Source organism: Cyprinodon tularosa, unplaced genomic scaffold, assembly GCF_016077235.1.
Source record: "Cyprinodon tularosa strain WSP-4 unplaced genomic scaffold, ASM1607723v1 ctg552, whole genome shotgun sequence".
Taxonomy (NCBI): domain Eukaryota; kingdom Metazoa; phylum Chordata; class Actinopteri; order Cyprinodontiformes; family Cyprinodontidae; genus Cyprinodon; species Cyprinodon tularosa.
In genome coordinates, this window is record NW_024039288.1 from 11,615 (window position 1) to 32,115 (window position 20,501).

At 40.0% G+C, this 20,501-nt stretch overlaps 1 protein-coding gene across 1 annotated transcript; it reads right to left on the reverse strand.

The window, feature by feature from the left end:
• Window positions 1-7,473: 7,473 nt before the first annotated feature.
• On the reverse strand, window positions 7,474-9,287 carry il22 (interleukin 22). Its single transcript, XM_038305219.1, has 5 exons — window positions 9,065-9,287; window positions 8,879-8,944; window positions 8,650-8,799; window positions 8,282-8,341; window positions 7,474-7,909 (listed from the first exon to the last, which is right to left on the reverse strand). Exons 1-5 carry the CDS (start codon window positions 9,233-9,235, stop codon window positions 7,796-7,798), a joined length of 561 nt encoding a protein of 186 aa, XP_038161147.1. The 5' UTR covers window positions 9,236-9,287; the 3' UTR covers window positions 7,474-7,795.
• Between the last annotated feature and the right edge of the window lie 11,214 nt (window positions 9,288-20,501).

The window sequence follows — 20,501 nt, forward strand, 5'->3', positions numbered from 1 at the left end:
CATCATTTTGTTTCAGTTCAATTTTGACTCTTTATTTAAGGTATTAAATTGATGTTGGTCTCAACCAATAAAACCTGCAAGAGCCATGACATTAGCCAATCAGAAGGTGAGTATGGCGGGTCTTTGGAAAGTGGACACCTGTCTGTTGGATGGTGTTCCATCATTTTAACTTTTGGAAGAATATCAGCAACTGGCCATAGATGTTATGATTGGAAGTAGAGGCGGTTAGTTTTCTCTGGATAAATGTGAACCAACGAGTCTGTGTAGCGCATCAATAACATCTGAGAACACCTCCCTCTGTGTCTATTTGCTTCTCCAACTTTCCTTTAGAATAATCTTAGGTTTCATTACCTAATGTCATTTGAAATATTGCAAGTGTTCAAAATATATATATACAGTACAGACCAAAGGTTTGGACACACCTTCTCATTCAAAGAGTTTCTTTATTTTCATTGATTAATCGAAAAAAATAATCAACGCAAAATAGTCATTAGTTGCAGCTCTACTTGCAGTTTTTAGTATTTATTTCCTCCTCCTTTAACTGTTCGTGAAAATGTTCAGACAGCAGGACGATAAAAAGCTCTGCTAATGTTAGCCTCCCTGTGCTTATTCTGTTTGCTCCATTCCAAAGAACTAACCTTATCATCAACCTGCATTGTGCAGGTAAAAACATGTGAACTCCATTTATAAATTATATAACAAAGATCAACTTTAAAGGAAATGATCACCAGCGGCAATTTCTTGGTTGCATTATTAAATTGTGTCATGAAATGAGGACAGATGGACCCAGTGTTCAAGGAGAGACAGTCAGTAGGCAAGTTCAAAACATTTATTAAATGAACAAAACTAAAAGGGGAGCTGCTAGGATCTGTGGCATGCAGCGACTGCAGGTGGGGGCGGGGCACCACCCAATCTCTGACACTCTGTTGTGGGAGAAACACAGGTAAGTGACCATGATCATCTAACAGAAGATAATTATCTGAGTTGGTCACTTACCTGGTTTAACAGTCCAGTCCAAGAATGTCCCCAGTGCTGCAGTCCCAGAGGCAATGCTGGAAGCCGATCCTGATAAGGGACCCAGAACAGGCAGGATCCAGGCCTTGTAGAGCTCCCAGGCAGGTTCAGAGTCCTACAGAGTCTGAAGCGTGACCAGGCGGTCACGCACAAGAGCAGGCAGGATCAGGTGCAGATGGGGAGGCTTAATGGAAGAGGGTAGCAGAGACAGGACGTGGAACTTGATGCAGGACCTTTAAACTGGTCTCCAGCTTAGAGCCAGGCTTACTGGAATAAAAACTGAACCTCCCTGCGTACAGAGCCAAAAACCCAGAGGGCTCAGCAGGGGAGGAACAGTGGACAGGCAGGAGACGAGACAGACACAAAACCCTCCTTCCACTGGCCGCCAGAAGAACCTTGGAATCAACATAACAGACAGGCTAACAAAAAAAAAAACAATAATGATCTGGCCCTGAATGGTCAGGCTGAACGGAATATAAACCAAAGGAAACAGGTGAGAGGAATAAATGACAATTGAGGCAGGGAGGGAAATCGACAGGTGAAAGAAATAACCAATTAAGGGTGAGCAAACAGGCCAGATCATGACAAGTTGAAATGAAAAAAACAACTATATTCAGTTTTAGTGGTTTCTTCAGTGACTTTTCCTCTGATAATTGGCCCTCCAATGATCGGATGGTACTGCTCCACTGAAGCATGCACGGTTTAATTTGTTGTGGATCCTTCTGGAACAGGATCTGGCATCTCTTGATGTTGGCCTCCCTGTGTTAGTGACTTATTAGGGCAGATCAGGCTCCTCTCACAGATAGGATCAAATAATGATAACATGTAAAAATATTTAAAATATATATCACATTTAGATAATGTGTATTAGTTTATTTACAGAAAAAGAAATTAAGAATTTAAACTTTATTAAGATGTCATTTGAAAGCGTCAGGAGATTTGTTGATGCACAAAACAATGGCGCCTACAAGCCATGCCCTTACATAGACAAGAAATGACTCACTGCCAGCCCAGTTTAATTTCACTATTCAATCCATCCCCACAGATGGAATGTGGAGGTCTACTATTTTGTCTTCTATCTGAATGTAACTTCCACAATATAGCTTTGGTTAGAGATGGGTGAGATTGGGTGAGCTGATCAGTACCAAAATAACCAAATATTTGTTTGTTTGTTCCTTTGAACTACACTGAGCTTTGCTGTGACTCATGTCTAAGCAACTCCTACAGTTGTCTCAGGTCACAAACCTGCAGACTAGCAACTTCTTAACATGCCCAGATGCATCAGAAAACAACAGTGTCCTATTTAAGAGCTGCTTCCACAGAAAGATCTAACCACGGTTCAGCCAGCCTGCGTCTGCAGACCTTCCCTGCGCTGCCTGTGTGTGCGAGGAGCGAGGGAGGGGCTTTTAGAAAGCAGCGGTGTGGTTTAAACAAATGACTGATGTAACAGAACCTGCAGATTGATCTACCCGTTCTTCACCCTCTCAGTAATAAACATCTCATACTTTCACCTCAGATCCACCAGAAAACTTGGATGTTACGCATCGCTGCCAGCTTGTTTCTGAAATACAGTGAAAATAAATAATAAAGGTAAAACTGTTGGCTGTGTGTTACATTGCTAACTATCATTCATGGGCTCTTATTTGCTGTGTATTTCAGTAAACATAAATATGAAGCGTTTATACTGCACCCATCTGGACATGCTGATGAAAGCATTTCACTGCATGCCTACAAGTTGCATGTTAAATCAAAGCAACCTCACTGCATATACATAAACCACTGGCACATATTTGGTTTCATTTCCAAGGGTTTTTTTAGGTTTTTGGGTCAATAAACTGACTCATATTTAGATGATTTATAGTATTTCTGTCTTAAATGCGTGGGCTCCTTTCATATGACGCTAGAGATCAATAAAACGGTGACATCAGCTCTGCTGACTGCTTAGTATGCACAATTTGGTCCTGTTTTATGGCCTGAGCCAGTCATATTCATTTCATTTACACATTTGGGATGCAAGTCCTTTTGTGAAAAAGTGTAGGGCAACAATTCATAGTGATTAATTAATTATTGAAATGATCAACTAATTTACTAATCAATTAATGGTTAACTGGAGTATAGAGACTCTAAGACATGTCTTTAGCTGGAAGAGTGACCCATATGGAGCAATAATTATGTCAAAATTGTAAAATAAAAAAAGTAAACATTTTGAATTTAAGATTTAAAAAAACAACTTTTTTTTCTGTCAATATGCTCTACCCAGATCTTCTCAAGTGGAAAAGTATGTTTCACCTGGTTTAATTTTGTTAAGTCTACCCTAGGAAACTTTTTGCCATCTGATTATTAATCGATTAAATCGAAAAAATAATTGACAGATGAATCGAGCCCTACAAAGGAGTTTAAACCATTAGTGAAATGGGGCTTTATGAATAAAGCTCTTAAAGCTTACATCTGCATTGGTAACATCAGTAATTCTGGTATAACCCTGTTCCTCATATATATGTGTATCAAACGTCTGCCTGGAGGGCACAAACTAAAGCTGAATAAAAAGAATGACGGGAAGCAAAAAAATAGATTTAAAGCTGAAGTTAAGTTTTTAAAAATCACTTTTTTGTCATATTGGCTAAAACTGTCGCTATGCCCAGACAGCAGTACATGTGATATGTAACCTGTGAAAAAAACTGCTTCAATTGGTCCCGCATACTGCCTGTATTTCAATCTGGAAAGAATAATTCGGGACGAGTCAAAACAACCAATCACAGCCAGAGGAGCATCTGATGGAGTGTCAATCCCTCTAATTGCACTTAAATTAACATTAAGTACAGAAACTTTCCTGTTAAACTAGTTTTTTTTTTTCCCCAATATTCACACACACATACAGGTGCTGGTCATAAAATTAGAATATCATGAAAAAATAGATTGATTTCAGTAATTCCATTTAAAAAGTGAAACTTGTATATTATATTCATACATTACATACAAACTCATATATTTCAGATGTTTATTTTGTTTAATTTTGATGATTACAAATGACAACAAATGAAAATCTCACATTCATCATATCAGAAAATTAGAATATTACTGAAGACCAATAAAAACAAAGGATTTATAGAAATGTTGGCCAACTGAAAAGTATGAACATGAAAAGTATGAGCATGTACAGCACTCAGTATTTAGTTGGGCCTCCTTTGGCCTGTATTACTGCAGCAATGCGGCGTGGCATGGAGTCGATCAGTCTGTGGCACTGCTCAGGTGTTATGATAGCCCAGGTTGCTCTAATAGTGGCTTTTAGCTCTTCTGAATTGTTGGGTCTGGTGTATTGCATCTTCTTCTTCACAATACCCCATAGATTTTCTATGGGGTTAAGGTCAGGAGAGTTTGCTGGCCAATTAAGAACAGGGATACCATGGTCCTTCAACCAGGTACTGGTAGCTTTGGCACTGTGTGCAGGTGCCAAGTCCTGTTGGAAAATGAAATCTGCATCTCCAAAAAGTTGGTCAGCTGCAGGAAGCATGAAGTGCTCTAAAACTTCCTGGTATGTGGCTGCGTTGACCCTGGACCTCAGAAAACACAATGGACCAACACCAGCAGATGACATGGCACCCCAAACCATCACTGACTGTGGAAACTTTACACTGGACTTCAAGCAACGTGGATGAAGTGCCTCTCTTCTTTTCCTCCAGACTCTGGGACCTTGATTTCCAAAGGAAATGCAAAATTTACTTTCATCAGAGAACATGACTTTGGACCACTCACCAGCAGTCCAGTCCTGTTTCTCTTTAGCCCAGGCAAGACGCTTCTGACGCTGTCTGTGGTTCAAGAGTGGCTTGACACAAGGAATGCGACAGCAGAAACCCATGTCTTTCATACGTCTGTGTGTGGTGGTTCTTGAAGCACTCACTCCAGCTGCAGTCCACTCTTTGTGAATCTCCCCCACATTTTTGAAGGGGTTTTGTTTCACAATCCTCTCCAGGGTGCGGTTATCTCTCTTGCTTGTACACTTTTTTCGACCACATCTTTTCCTTCCCTTCGCCTCTCTATTAATGTGCTTGGACACTGAGCTCTGTGAACAGCCAGCCTCTTTAGCGATGACCTTTTGTGTCTTGCCCTCCTTGTGCAAGGTGTCGATGGTCGTCTTTTGGACAACTGTCAAGTCAGCAGTCTTCCCCATGATTGTGTAGCCTATAGAACTAGACTGAAAGACCATTTAAAGGCTTTTGCAGGTGGTTTGAGTTAATTAGCTGATTAGAGTGTGGCACCAGGGGCCATCAATTTTGAACCTTTTCACAATATTCTAATTTTCTGATATGATGAATTTGAGATTTTCATTTGTTGTCATTTGTAATCATCAAAATTAAACAAAATAAATATCTGAAATATATGAGTTTGTATGTAATGTATGAATATAATATACAAGTTTCACTTTTTAAATGGAATTACTGAAATCAATCTACTTTTTCATGATATTCTAATTTTATGACCAGCACCTGTATACAAAAAAATGTATGTATATACATATATATATATATATACATACATATATACACACACTATATAGATATAGATATATATAAATGCATGTAAACAAACATATACATGCCTACACAAACACATCAAGCCAAAATCCACATTTCGATCGTTGTAATCGAATACTGCAACTCCGCCCCTGCCCCCCTTAAAAAAAAAAAACCAGTGCCACAGCCCAACATGACAGTCCCTCTACCCGCTCCTCCCACCGGTCCTAACTCCCACCCCACAGTGACTCACCTCACCTCCCCTCCTCATCACAGTACATGTTGAAAAACATCAGCTTGAAACAACAGACTCATGCTTGTTTGGTTTGGTTTGCTTTTTTCTATCCACTCTGCCCTCTTTCCTATCTCTCTCTCTCTTTCTCCCCCCTTTAATCTTATTTTTTTCTACGATTTTATTCCCTAATTAATTTTCAGTAAGGCTTCATAAATATATTAGGCCCCGTCCACACGAAGTCAAACCCTGGCCTAAACGCACAAATTTTTCACCAAACCAGCCTCTCATCCACACGAAGCCGGCGTTTCGGGGGTCTGTAAACGATCTTTTTTTTATTCAGCCTTCAGAGTGGGAAGATTTTGTAGTAGAGAAAAGAAAGAAAGCAAATCTGTAGGTTTATCAGACTATATTGGCAAAACGTGCAACCAAATAAATAGAACAATCCAGCTTAATTTAAACCAGTTGATCCGAGCCTGTTTAGTCTCACTAGGCACAACACCAGGACTGAACCACCATGTTCCTCTCAGGTATAACTCTAGCTCATCAAAGACATGTTAAGTGAAGGACTTTATCAATTTAATGCTGGAGAGATCTGTTCTGTTGAACGTTACTCCCCGATCCTCCAAGTCTGTATTCAGAAGATCTTCTGATGTAATGTTTAGGTGGAACAGAAGCATCACAGCAAATCCCCCAAACATTTTCCACGGCTCTGTTCCCAGTTCTATAGAGTTTTATGATTATAAAATTGGAAGAGAACAAATTTTATTCATTTTGGTTTTTGTTTTTTGGCATAAATATGTAAAACTTGACACTCGTTTACCACAGCAGATGCTTTACATGCTGCTTATAGAGCTCCTTTAAATAAAATATCCCAGTGTTTGTTTGGTTTTGTTTCAGATTAATTACCCTGATTGAAAAGTTCACTGAAGAAGGAAAAATGTTAAATAAGTGGAGAAAATAATTGAACAGAAAGCTGCTCCTGGAACAGATCAGAGAATTAGTTGGAGAGGTGATTGTCTTATGTGTTAAAGGAAAGGCAGTTGAATTGTTGTTTTTTTTATATCACAAAGGTCCCAAACATCTCAGCAAAAAGAATGATGGTTTCAGATATGATGGTTCTGAGTGAAAACTAAGACCGGCAGAGGAGCCCAGTTGGTCGACTCAGATTCAGAGCTGTTCTCAGGATCAGCTGTCACACAACCAGCATAACCAGACACTGGTACAAGCTTTTGATTTTTTTATCAACACCTAAAATGTTGGAGTTGGGAAGAAAAGACACTTGCCTCATATATCTAATCTGCCTGGCAACCGTTTCCATTGTTCCTGCAGACTCATAAAAGTATAAATATTTTCTTATTTTATGGTTTTACGTCTTCTAGAAAGTATTTCCCATGCATTTATCGACATTAAAGCTTTTGAGGACTTTCTAAGAATAATTTGAACATGTGTACACATCTCTTTTTATCCGTTAAAGAAACATTTATAGACAACCAAGCTTTACTCTATGATCTCACTCTTGATGGTCCTGTTAGATTTATTTTAGCTAATTTATCTCCTATCCTAAATGTCTTTGAGTTATTAAAAACTCATGGTTTAGATTTTATTTTGTGCTCAATCAGGACTGTGAATATAATAATGTGACCCATGTTTTCAGAGTGAACAGAGCTGAGGGATGGGAAGCAATAAAAGAAAAATGTGTTTATCAAAGTCTGTATTCTTTATTTGAAAAACTGTGAAATAAACTACTAACTAGTAGTTTGATTAGCACAATCAAGTTGTCTTACATTAAATACTGTAACTTTTCTTCTATAAAACCGGCCGTAACAGGCAACATGAACACCAGAGCTTCTTCAGTCCTGGTATTAAACATTCAGATCAAAAAACATATTCGTCAGATAAATAGCTTTATGTTCATAGTAAAAAAAAATAATTCATATGATCTGTCATTTAATAGTCAAATAAATAAAAGTACAAAAGTTTCTGCCAAAATTTTTTTTAAATAAAATAAATATGTTTGGAAGGAAGCTCAGAGGAATCAGTTTTTGCTGACGTCGGTGGCGGCTTTGGGCTCCATGCAGTAATCATGGATGTAAGTGAAGAGGATGTAGGTCTCTCCCACCGCTTTGTTGATCCCGCGCTGGTCCTCCATCTGAAAACAACACAAGTGATAATAGCATCAGATCATAGTTTAATAGACTCTGAGCCAAACTTTTAGCAATAATATTCCCAATTTGAGGAGCTTGGAACCAGAATAAATTGCTGGATTGAATCTTCAGTCTTAATGAAGTTGAAAGCAAATTTCAGTTTAAAGAAAAATCATTTGGTTTTCAAAATAAAACTGGAGCTTTAAAGTCGCCAAAAGGGGATTTTATTCTTTGAATAGACAAATTTTAGATTGGAACATCCAATCCACCAAAACATCCATGTTTCTGAGCGATTTAAAGGCTTCTTGGCTTTGTGATGATTAGGATAATAAAACCTGGTTTAATAAGAATAAAGCACCATGAAGTCATGAACTCACCCTTTCTAGCTTCCTGCGAAACTCGACTGTGTGACGATGGTCGTGGTAGTGAGTGAGGTTCTGCAGACAGGAAGGTTCAGGAGGTTACCAGCTGTTATCAGCTCCATCTATCTGTCTGCGAGCGTGAACCGCAGAGAGTCGTTATCAGTGTCACAATCAACCACACAGAGTAAAAAAAAAAAAAACGCTTTCACTCCTGATGTCTCTCTGAGATATGAAGAACAGTTTTAGACTCAGGCTCAGGTTCTAATCCTGTGGAGCCTTCTGAAGGCTCCACGTGGTTTTAAAAGGTAGCATCCTCTCAGTTGGTGATAATAAAATCATCCAGCCGGCTGAATACAAGCCAAGCGTTAACTTTAAAAACTTACGCAGCCTTGAGTCTGCAGATCCTCGCTGACCCGGTTGAGGTTCGTCTTCAGCCGGTCCATGTTGGGATGCTCACTGCTGTATTTGTGCAGGATGTTGTTCAGGTAGAAGTTGAGGATGTTGGCGTGGAGGCAGCAGATTTCCATGTGGTTCTGGAGGAAGAGGAGAAGTTAGGAAACATGGAGACCTTCAGAAAACGCTCAGCTACAGTGTGTCCAGTGCTGAAGCTACCTGCGTGCGGTTAACTCTGGGCATCAGCCTGATGCTAGTGTCCTCCTCCAGCTCCTTTCTCTGAGCCTGGAAACACAAATTAAAATCTCAGGTTGGTCATTCATTCCTTATTTTAGCCTAAAACCAACAGTTGCTTCAAAGTTTCCTTATTCTCTTAACAGAACAAGATTATAGAGAGAAACTCACCTCATGTGACACCTCCATGACATCCTTGTGCATCTTTGAGTCTTTGAGTGGTGGTGAGAGGTGCACAGGTTTCGACACCACCTGCTCGGTCCAGCAAACTAGAAACAGAACGGCGAGGGCAGCAGCAGCCGAATGGAGGCAGGAGGCGATCGCGGAGTTTTGGAGCTTCATGATGCGAGCGGGTAACTGATAAGGATGCGTTTCTGGAGAGCAGAGTCCGTTCAGCTGAAAGAAAACAGCAAAAATGTGTCAAATATCCACAACAGGTGAGAGAGTGCTGCTGCTGCTACTAGTGAGAATGTTCACCAACCTGTCAGCAGGAGCTGGTATGAAGATGCTGGAGTGTCTTGGCTCTTTATACAGATCAACCCTCCGCCCCCACTCCAAAATCTAGGACAGCAAAAAACCCCGCAGCACACTCGTACATAAACACACACACAGGTCAGTTCTGGTCTGTTCTTTATTGTTTCCTCACAAAGAGGAAATTACCTGTCAGGTAAGGTGTATTTAGAAATATTTTAATCATGTAGTGACTGATTACTTTCCTAAGAGAAAAAACTGATGTTTTTACAAGTTGGTGCAACAGATTCATTGTGGCATTACGCAACAAGAACTTTCAAATAGCAGCATCTCACTGCTCTCAGCTGCGTTCAACTGTACTTTTTTCAAACAAAGTAAAGCAAACTTTCCACAAAGTTTTTTGCTAATCTTTAAAAAACATGTTTGAGATTCTTATGATAATTAAGTTTCTACAAACATATTGTTTATGTACCTTATAACACTATAGTTGGATCAGAGCCTGTTTCAGTGTTTAGTTTGCAGCTGTTAAAATAGCTCTTAAATAGCTGTTATGCAACAGAGTCTAAGGTCGTCCAGATAAATGGGAGAATTTGTGCCAAATTTGTTTGATGAAGCCTCAAACAGGCGCTGCCCATTATAACCTGCAGGATAAAAGCTATTAGATAACAAGGCTTGGACCGAGCTGGATAAACTGAAATAGGAACAGGTTTTATAATTATATAATAGCATTGATAGTTTAGTGACAGCCTTTTTTCTTTTTTCAAAAATCGGCTACAATGCCCCTTCTCTCCGGGCGAGGAGCCATAATCCCATTTCCCGTGAATCCTTCCAAGTTTTCCTGGTTCCTGGACTGAAAGATCAGGTGGCTGCTTGTTTTATGTATTTCCCCCTTATTGTGTTGGATGTGGGCGTGAGTCCCTCTGGGGCTGCAACCAGTGGGAAGAGTAGTCGCCTTGCAGCCCAAAAGCTGAGTGCTCGATTCTGGCTTTCTCCCGACGCGTTGATGTGCTCCTGGGCAAGGCATTTAAGCTGTCAAGAATATCAAAGGCTCTTGGGTGAAATTTGTCAATCTGTGGTTATTATTGTAAAATGTTCCATCATTGATGTACATGTTTTATGTCTGAAATCTATAAAAAGTCACTGGTGAATAAGCCTTTGGAACTTTTTTATTTTCCTATTTTAAATGAATCTGACAGAATGACATGCAGCGTCTAATCTGCGTCACATAATTCACCCTCCGTGACCTGCTGACATACTTTTGAAAGAAGCAGCGTAAACTGGAGCACAGGGTCAGAAATAAGAAGGAAATAAGCAGCTGCAAAGGTTGTGTCAGATATCCAAATAAGGTTGATAAAACTTTCATCCAGGATTATTATTTTCACATTTATCTAGTTTAAGACGTTGCAATGTCCAAATTTACATGATGTACCCACAAACTAAATTTTCCGTGCGTTTGCATATCCGGTTGCCCTAAACCTCAGTGTTAAGATTTGTCACGCACCCAACCAGAAACTTCTTTCCATAAGTTTGCCATCTCTCTTTGCATAAAACAGTCATTAAAATACATCCATTCTAAGCAGGGCAGTCAAGCAAAAACATGATTCTTAAAATATTTAAACCAACACTAAGTAACTTTTCAGCCTTTAATAAATATAATGTGATAAAGGCCCAAGGAGGTCTGTATCTCTTTAACCAGCAATAAGCCCCTTTGAGGAGGCTGGCAGTGACTTTGACACACTAAACAAATACAAATGTGCCGACTGCTTTACGGTATACTCCACTTCCCTCTTTCCCCGTTCGTTATAAAGACGGAAGTCGATGCGACAAAATTTCCTTGAGAGACTGTATATTCATGCAAACTATGCAGGGTTGATATTCAGGCAGTGCAGCGCCTTCCTGCTGGGATCTGTACGTTTGTTTACTGTGAAATAATCGAACATAACATTTTATTCATCTGCTGCACGGCTCTTAACCTCATCATCACTCGCTGACAAGTCTGGTGAGGTGGGGGGAGTCTGGCTGCGGTGCAGGAATACAGTACAGGTGCTGGTCATAAAATTAGAATATCATGAAAAAGTAGATTGATTTCAGTAATTCCATTTAAAGAGTGAAACTTGTATATTATATTCATACATTACATACAAACTCATATATTTCAGATGTTTATTTTGTTTAATTTTGATGATTACAAATGACAACAAATGAAAATCTCAAATTCATCATATCAGAAAATTAGAATATTACTGAAGACCAATAAAAACAAAGGATTTATAGAAATGTTGGCCAACTGAAAAGTATGAACATGAAAAGTATGAGCATGTACAGCACTCAGTATTTAGTTGGGCCTCCTTTGGCCTGTATTACTGCAGCAATGCGGCGTGGCATGGAGTCGATCAGTCTGTGGCACTGCTCAGGTGTTATGATAGCCCAGGTTGCTCTAATAGTGGCTTTTAGCTCTTCTGAATTGTTGGGTCTGGTGTATTGCATCTTCTTCTTCACAATACCCCATAGATTTTCTATGGGGTTAAGGTCAGGAGAGTTTGCTGGCCAATTAAGAACAGGGATACCATGGTCCTTCAACCAGGTACTGGTAGCTTTGGCACTGTGTGCAGGTGCCAAGTCCTGTTGGAAAATGAAATCTGCATCTCCAAAAAGTTGGTCAGCTGCAGGAAGCATGAAGTGCTCTAAAACTTCCTGGTATGTGGCTGCGTTGACCCTGGACCTCAGAAAACACAATGGGCCAACACCAGCAGATGACATGGCACCCCAAACCATCACTGACTGTGGAAACTTTACACTGGACTTCAAGCAACGTGGATGAAGTGCCTCTCTTCTTTGCCTCCAGACTCTGGGACCTTGATTTCCAAAGGAAATGCAAAATTTACTTTCATCAGAGAACATGACTTTGGACCACTCACCAGCAGTCCAGTCCTGTTTCTCTTTAGCCCAGGCAAGACGCTTCTGACGCTGTCTGTGGTTCAAGAGTGGCTTGACACAAGGAATGCGACAGCAGAAACCCATGTCTTTCATACGTCTGTGTGTGGTGGTTCTTGAAGCACTCACTCCAGCTGCAGTCCACTCTTTGTGAATCTCCCCCACATTTTTGAATGGGTTTTGTTTCACAATCCTCTCCAGGGTGCGGTTATCTCTCTTGCTTGTACACTTTTTTCGACCACATCTTTTCCTTCCCTTCGCCTCTCTATTAATGTGCTTGGACACTGAGCTCTGTGAACAGCCAGCCTCTTTAGCGATGACCTTTTGTGTCTTGCCCTCCTTGTGCAAGGTGTCGATGGTCGTCTTTTGGACAACTGTCAAGTCAGCAGTCTTCCCCATGATTGTGTAGCCTATAGAACTAGACTGAAAGACCATTTAAAGGCTTTTGCAGGTGGTTTGAGTTAATTAGCTGATTAGAGTGTGGCACCAGGGGCCATCAATTTTGAACCTTTTCACAATATTCTAATTTTCTGATATGATGAATTTGAGATTTTCATTTGTTGTCATTTGTAATCATCAAAATTAAACAAAATAAACATCTGAAATATATGAGTTTGTATGTAATGTATGAATATAATATACAAGTTTCACTTTTTAAATGGAATTACTGAAATCAATCTACTTTTTCATGATATTCTAATTTTATGACCAGCACCTGTATAGATTACAAAACTAAAGTTAAACGTTTCTTATTTCCCAGCACAGTCATCGCTATTCATCTTTCACAGCCACTAGAAACAACCTCATGTATTTCCTCATGGGAAATACTGTCTTCCTTTTGTCAAAACTAAACAGCTTTGGTCCACAGGGGGAGCCAAAAGCAACCCAAACTGAACATTCTTTAGACCCGCTTTAAGCAATAATTACAGTATGGTTCAACTTACCAAGAACAGAGCCTTTTATCGTGGCTGATTAAAATCAATCAGTTAGCTAAAAAGGCACACATCATACACTGAATATCCTGATGCTACATTCACACCGAACGCTATTTGAGCAGCAAAGAAGCGTCTGCTGCTTCATTTTTTTATGCTTGTACACATGATTTTCTGCAAGGGGGGGGGCTTGCATAACTCTACCTGAGATAGACCTCAGGTCTATTTTATTCAGGCTATGCAACGCATATATGGCACGTGGGGAATAAAAGATCAATAAAACTTTTTAATAGACATAAAGATGTACATATGATAAGGACAGAAAACAGATAAAGTAAAATAGTGACCCTCTTTGAGACTCTCCGAAACAAAAAAAGGAAAATCCACCAGGAACAAGGCAGTAAAGTGCATCTTATCACTCTCCCCTTTACGAAAATAAACTCCAGCAAACTTCACTGATCACTTTCTGAGAATCACCTCTCAATGCCTCACCGACACTTTTAATATATTAAAATTCTTTATGTGTTCTGGTTAAAGGCCATGCTGTGCATGGCGGTCAGAGATTTAAGGCTACACTTTGTAGCTGCGCCAACAGTAACATTTTAACATGAACACGACAGAAACCGGGAATTGAACCTGCAACTCTCCCACTTTTTGAACCACAATTCAGGAAGCCGCTGTTGTAAAATCACCAATGGGAAAATGTTGTAATGACTTTTAGAGTCATTTAATTTCACTTTGAACTCAAATATTTAAGATTTCTTAATCTAGGAGTTTAATCTGTTTTTTCTTGCATTTTAGTCCAAAAAGACTGAAAATTATTATAATATTTGGAGATTTACCCTAAATATGCTTGATTTCTATTGAAATACTAAAACTGTTCGGTCAGCTGCAATATTCTCAGCAAGTCCCCTTTTATGTCAAGACAATCTATGTTTAAACCGAACATTTTCAATTCACCCAAATGGAAACTTTGAATTATCTGAACACAGCAAAACGCCAAAGAAGATTCTTGTTGGCGTTTATCAGTCAAAAAGCTGAAATCACAGGTATAGTCTGAAGCAAGCAGACAAGAAAAGGCAAAGAATGTTGGTGAACTTTTATTACAGAGAAGTGAAATAGAATTAATCAAAGCAGTCGCTGAACTCTGTAGAAAGGTTTTATTTATTGAGCCTTTTTCTAACCGTGTTGGTTCCATTTAGATATTTATTTTTAAGGCAGCAAAACTGTCAAACAACTTTAAAAAATTTCATTTTGATTGAAAACACACAGAAATACCCCCATTAATCAGCTGCTGTCAGTGAGGATTTATTTCAAACATGCTTGGAGGCCGTATTGTGCACAGAGTGTTTGACAAGTTTCCTCTGATGAAACGACACTCATTCAGGGACGTCATTGGAGCGCCTGCCGCCTCTGTCGGCTTTGCATTGTTTATTCTTCTCTTGTTATGATGGGAATTCACGCGCCGCTGCTGCTTCCGTGCCACCCGAGGGCGTGGCCAGGTGTGTTTATGGAGGGCGAGCCGTCTGATCAGGCTACAGGAAGCAGGCATGTTTGTTCTTCCTCTGCTGTAACGTCATAGTAGAGAATGTAACTTAGAAAAGGGAAGGAGTGGTGAGATGTTTTCTATAAATTCACTGGAAATCCCTGATTTAATTAAAAAGACTGTACACACATTGGATTTTACAGCATTGAGTTACCTGAAGAGGCTGCAGCTACCGTTTTAATTGGCATTGAATTTTAATAGTTTATGTTTTACTTATATTTCCTTAGGTAAACATGTGCCCTCTTGTGTCTGAACTTAATAGGACAAAAATAAAAAGCTTGCACCCTAACCCCTAAAATAACTCTTCTGAGCAAATTGAATATTGTAATCTTTTCTATTTTTGTCCAAAGATTAGATTTTTTTAAGGCTACTTTGCAGAAACAGCTGAACCTTTTGTCACCAGATGAAATTAGCAGAAATGTTTATCTGGGTGGATTACCTGAATGATAAGCAGTCACAATGTAGAGCAACTCAAATGTTTCATTTTCTCCCTCCTCCGTTGACTCTCCTGCTTCTATGAGTTTGTTGTCAGCCAAATCAGAAGATGGTGCTGCTCCCTCCCCTTTCCTCATGTCTGTCTCTAGAAGTCAAGTGAAGAGGCAACTTGAGACTGATTTTAAAAAATGCACCACGGCCATGCAGGTGGCCCAGTGGTTAGCGAGCACGACCCATGTATGGAGGCCTTTGTCCTCGACGCGGCCGAATTCAACCCCGGATTCGAATCTGACCTGTGCCAACATTCGACCCGTTCCAGTTCTCCTACCGATGGAACCGCTCCACTGAGGATGCCATCTCTGCTACTCTCCACCTGAGCCTGGCACACCTGGAGGAGAAGCACGATCACGTGCAGATGCTGTTCCTGGACTTCAGTTCAGCTTTCAACACCATCATCCCACAGCATCTGATGGGAAAACTGGAACAGCTGGGCTTCAATACAACCCTCTGCAATTGGCTGCTAGACTTCCTCACCAACAGACTTCAATCACTCCGGGTCGGACAGAACACCTCTGATGTCACCACCCTAAGCACAGGCTCCACTCAGGGCTGCGTCCTGAGCCCCCCGCTGTTCACCCTGATGACACACGACTGCGCCCCCAGGTTCACCACCAATCCCATCGTGAAATTTGCAGACGACACCGTGGTGGTGGGCCTCATCAGAGACGACAACGACCAGGACTACAGAGATGAGGTGGAGCAGCTGGTGGACTGGTGCAAAGATATCAGCCTGATCCTGAACGTGGAGAAGATGAAGGAGATCATCCTGGACTTCAGGAAGAACCGTCCTAACCACGCTCCACTGCTCATCAACAGCTCAGCTGTAGAGGTGGTCAACAGCACCAAATTCCTGGGGGTGCACATCACAGACACCCTCACCTGCCCCCACCCATCCTCACCACCTTCTACAGAAGCACCATAGAGAGCGTTCTGACCTGCTGTCTCACTGTGTGGTGTGGAGGCTGCAGCGCCTCAGACTGGAAGAAGGTGAGGAGAGTAGTGAGAACAGCAGAGAAGATCATTGGTGCTCATTTTACAGTTCTAACTTCTTAAAAAGAAGTTAGAACTGTAAATATACAGTCATATGTTTATATTACTATTTCTTTATGTATTTATTACTGTTTTTCAAGGCTGTACTTTAAAAAATGAAATTGTCTAGTGCTGTTTTAACAGAAATATCTTTTTGTTTACACTCGAATTTACAAAATGACAAAATAAGTCTAAGTCCTTTGCCACATGTCTCCCTCTCTCTCATACCCCCTTTCCTGTCAGCCTACTGTCAAAAAACAAGACACTAGTGCCATAAAAACAAAAATGTAAATGTGCGCCATGTCCTGATGAGTGTCAGCCCCAGAGTCCTGAAGGCCTGTACAGAGCAGCTCTGTGGGATTCTACAGCACCTCTTCACCCTCAGCCTTATTGCCTTGGAGTTGAAGATTCCGTCATACGCCTGGTCACTGAGACAAGGCAAACAGCACTGTTAGGATCATGTTCTTTGATTCCTCCACTGCATCCAAATGAACCTCTGTGTTCACTGGACAGAAAACCCAATAGAGAAGCAATGGTGAAGCCATGTCCAGGAAGGGACAGAGCAGACTGCACTTTCTAAGGAAGATTAGGTCCTTTAATGTTTGAAGGACTAGAAATATATTTACTGTTTTCTCAGTAAATATATTTCTAGAGGTGCTACTAACACAACTTTGATGTCAGATGTTAGTAACAATACATGCCATCCACACATATAAAGAAATCAAACCATAGATGTCCAGAAATGAAGATGTGTAATAAAGGGAAATTATCCAAAGGAAAAAGTATTGAACACACTTACTGACCTGTATTTAATGCTTTGTACTAAAGCCTTTGTTGGCAATGACAGCTTTAAGACTCCTTCTGTATGGAGATATTAGTCATGCATTGTGTGCAGGTGTGATTTTGGCCCATTCTTCCACACAAATATCTTTAGTTCTTTCCATAGATTTTCTATTGGATTCAAGTCAGGTGTCTGGCTGGGCCATTTAGTGGCTTTATTTTCTTTCTCTGAAACCAATTGAGATTTTCCTCTGGTGTGTGTTTGGGGTCATTGTCTTGCTGAAATGTTACCCACATGTCATCTTTACATCCTGGTAAATGGCTGCAGATTTTTTATCAGGAATATTTCTGTTCATTTTTCCTGTCATTCTTCCTTCAATTATTTGATGTTTGTCGGAACAATATTCTGAAAAACAGCCTCACACTGTGATGTTGTCACCTCCAAACCTCACTGTTGGTATGGTGTTTTTGGGGTGATGAGCATTGCCATTTGACCTTCAAACATGATGTACTATAATATGGCATCCAAAGAGTTCAATTTGCTCTCATCTGACCACACTATATTCTCCCAATATTTTAGTCAAACTTTAAATGAGTTCGATATGTTTCTTCTTAAGCAATGGCGTGGTGAGCGTGCATACAGGCCATGGTGTTTGAGTGCATTATTTATCATTTTACGATAGATTTATCATATTACGATAGCTGGTTGTTCACCAAGTGAACAACCAGCTATCAACATTTAGTCTTCTTAAGAAAGGTTGAGTTAAATGGCATCTATGTTATAAAGTCATTTTGTACATGAGAGGTTTTAGGGTTTGTGGCGGGGATGACAAGTGCTTCCAAATAATATTTCGCTTAAGGCCCTAATTTGGTCAGGGGCGGTGTTCTGTCAGATGAGCATACCCGGTCACACCAGCATAGCCATAGTCAATACCCGTTTATACCTTTAGTTTTGTAAGAAAAATAGTCTTTTAACTACCTCAACGGGTGTGTTTCCCTTTAGTCATGTACAAAAAAACTAATTACTTACTTTTTGATGTTTTTGAAGCATACGGAGATCTGAAATTGTTTTGGGTTTTTTGTACATGGCTAAAAGGTTATACGCCCGTCGTAGTTTAAAGTCTTTTTTTTTGTATAAAACTTAAGGGATACACGCAAGTCTGACGTCTTGCGCATGCGTATGTGGGTATGCTGATCTGACAAAACCCCGGCACTGGTGGTATGCATCATGTCACCAAACAGCACGGTGTCTACCTGTAGCACTATATATAGGCACTCTGACTGATTACAGGATCTTTGACACTTTTGATGCCAATTATGGCACAAGCTTTGATTTAAAATGACCCTTATCTTTTGAAGCATCTGCGATCATCTGCTCATTTTTATATATTTGTTACTCTTGTCAGATTCCAGCTATTTCTTTGACCATTGTGGATTTTTATTGTTTTTTCAGGGGTAGTCTGGGTCTTAAGGGCTGGTTATCCTCCCACAGCAGTGTGTTGCAGTGAGCTTATCGCAGATATTTTTGATTTGTGCCCAATATTGAATCGTGGTCTGCACTGTGTTTATTCCACGCCACAATGCAAGAGGGACAAACAGGAACTAGCTGTGGGTCTAGATACGGCCGAGGCGGTGAGGAAGTGGGGGCAAGTTTGTGTAACAATGGAGGGACATGAGGGTGAAAAAGAGCAGGAATTCAGGTGGATATAGGGTCCCAGCGTTCTCGCTCTTCTAGGTGGCCCATCTTCACAAGTAATTTTCAAGAATGGCGGTCATACAAACAAAACAAGCTGGTAAGGAACCAAACAGGGAATACGCATAGTGTTGAGTGGATGTAGATTTGACCAATCAGAGGCTTCCTGTTTGCGGTCACCTACAAATTTTGGAGAGGTGCAGCAGAGTGTCTGTGGAAGGGGCGGGGGCACATTTGCGTTCACTGTGACACATGCAGACGACCTGGTTTCTGAGTATAAATCACCTTCCAGCAGGAGAACCCATCTGAACATCCAGCCAGACCCATAAGATGGTTTAGGCATACTTTGTAATCTTTCCTATAAATATACAAATCATTGCCTTAGTTCTGGCTTTTCTGTAGATCAGGGTACAATGAAGCCAGACGAGTTTTATTTTAGTTTGCCTTGATTCTACGGATCTGACTGTAGAGGCTGGCTTAGAAATTAGAAATAGAAATTAGCTTTCCAGAAACATGGTTACATAAAAATGCATGGTTTAAGAAAGAGGGAGTTATGTTTTCACTTAGTGCCATCCTGGTTTGGGTAGCTTTTTTTTCCCTGAAAAAAATCAAATCTAGTTTGAACATCTTAAAAGGAATATTTGATGTCTATTCTCTTTATCTTCCCCCTCTCATATTTTCATTTCTCCCTTTTAACTTTTTCTAATCCCAATCTGTTTCTGGCTTCTCCTTGGTGCTCTACTCCTCCAAAAATATTAAGAACAACAACAAAATGGATTTTCAGTTTATTTATCAAAACTAACACATCAATGTAAAATGGCATCTTGATCAAATGGCTATAATATTCCCACCCTGAAAATAAAGACACACAAAAAAAACAATTTCTCAAACTCTGGAGTGCTTAAGCTTTTTCACTCCTAGGCAGTTTAATTTGCTCTAATCCTGTTGCTGGGTATAAAATATCGCGACATTATCTAACTCAACACAAATCAACTGAAGGAAGATATTCCAGTCTGTTTATTGGTCTAATGTGTCCAGAGCAGGAAGCCTAAAGGTAAGCAGGTAGGTGGAGGTAAAGGTAGGTGGAATATTAAATTATCATCTGATCCTGTACCAGATCACCTCCGTGAAATCTTACAGCCTAATCTGGGATTGAAATATGGAAACAACTCAATGTTTTATTTAAGTCTTTGTCTAAATTTTAAAAATCCAAATATCTCATATTCAGTAAAATTGCCTCTCAGGTAGTAAATGTTTGATCATCTTATTTAAAACTCAAAGTTAAATATCAGACAGCAAAATGACATAATTCCAAAATAACACATTCAGGAAGAAGAAACAGTCTTTAAATTGTTTTCTTCTACATTCAAACTTATGAAACTGTTGAAATACAAGTGACAATATTCACTGTTTACTAAACGCAACTAGTTTATCATGAGCTTGAATAAAATGATATTTTTTGTGAGTTTTATGAGTTTATATTTCGGGAAAAAGACGCATCGCCATTTTTTTCTTACTTTTTTACTCCATCACACCCCATGATGTATGAGGCAGAAGCTTGGTTTGGTGTAGAAGGCTTCCAGCCGTACATGTTTGAGCCCTTGCCTCGCAACGCTGCCAGTTCTGTTAGCTCTACGCCTGCTGAAGACACAGACGTCCATCCCCGTGAACACTGGGATGGAACTCAATGGGAAAGGAAACAATTCTGATTTCAACCGGTGTGTATAT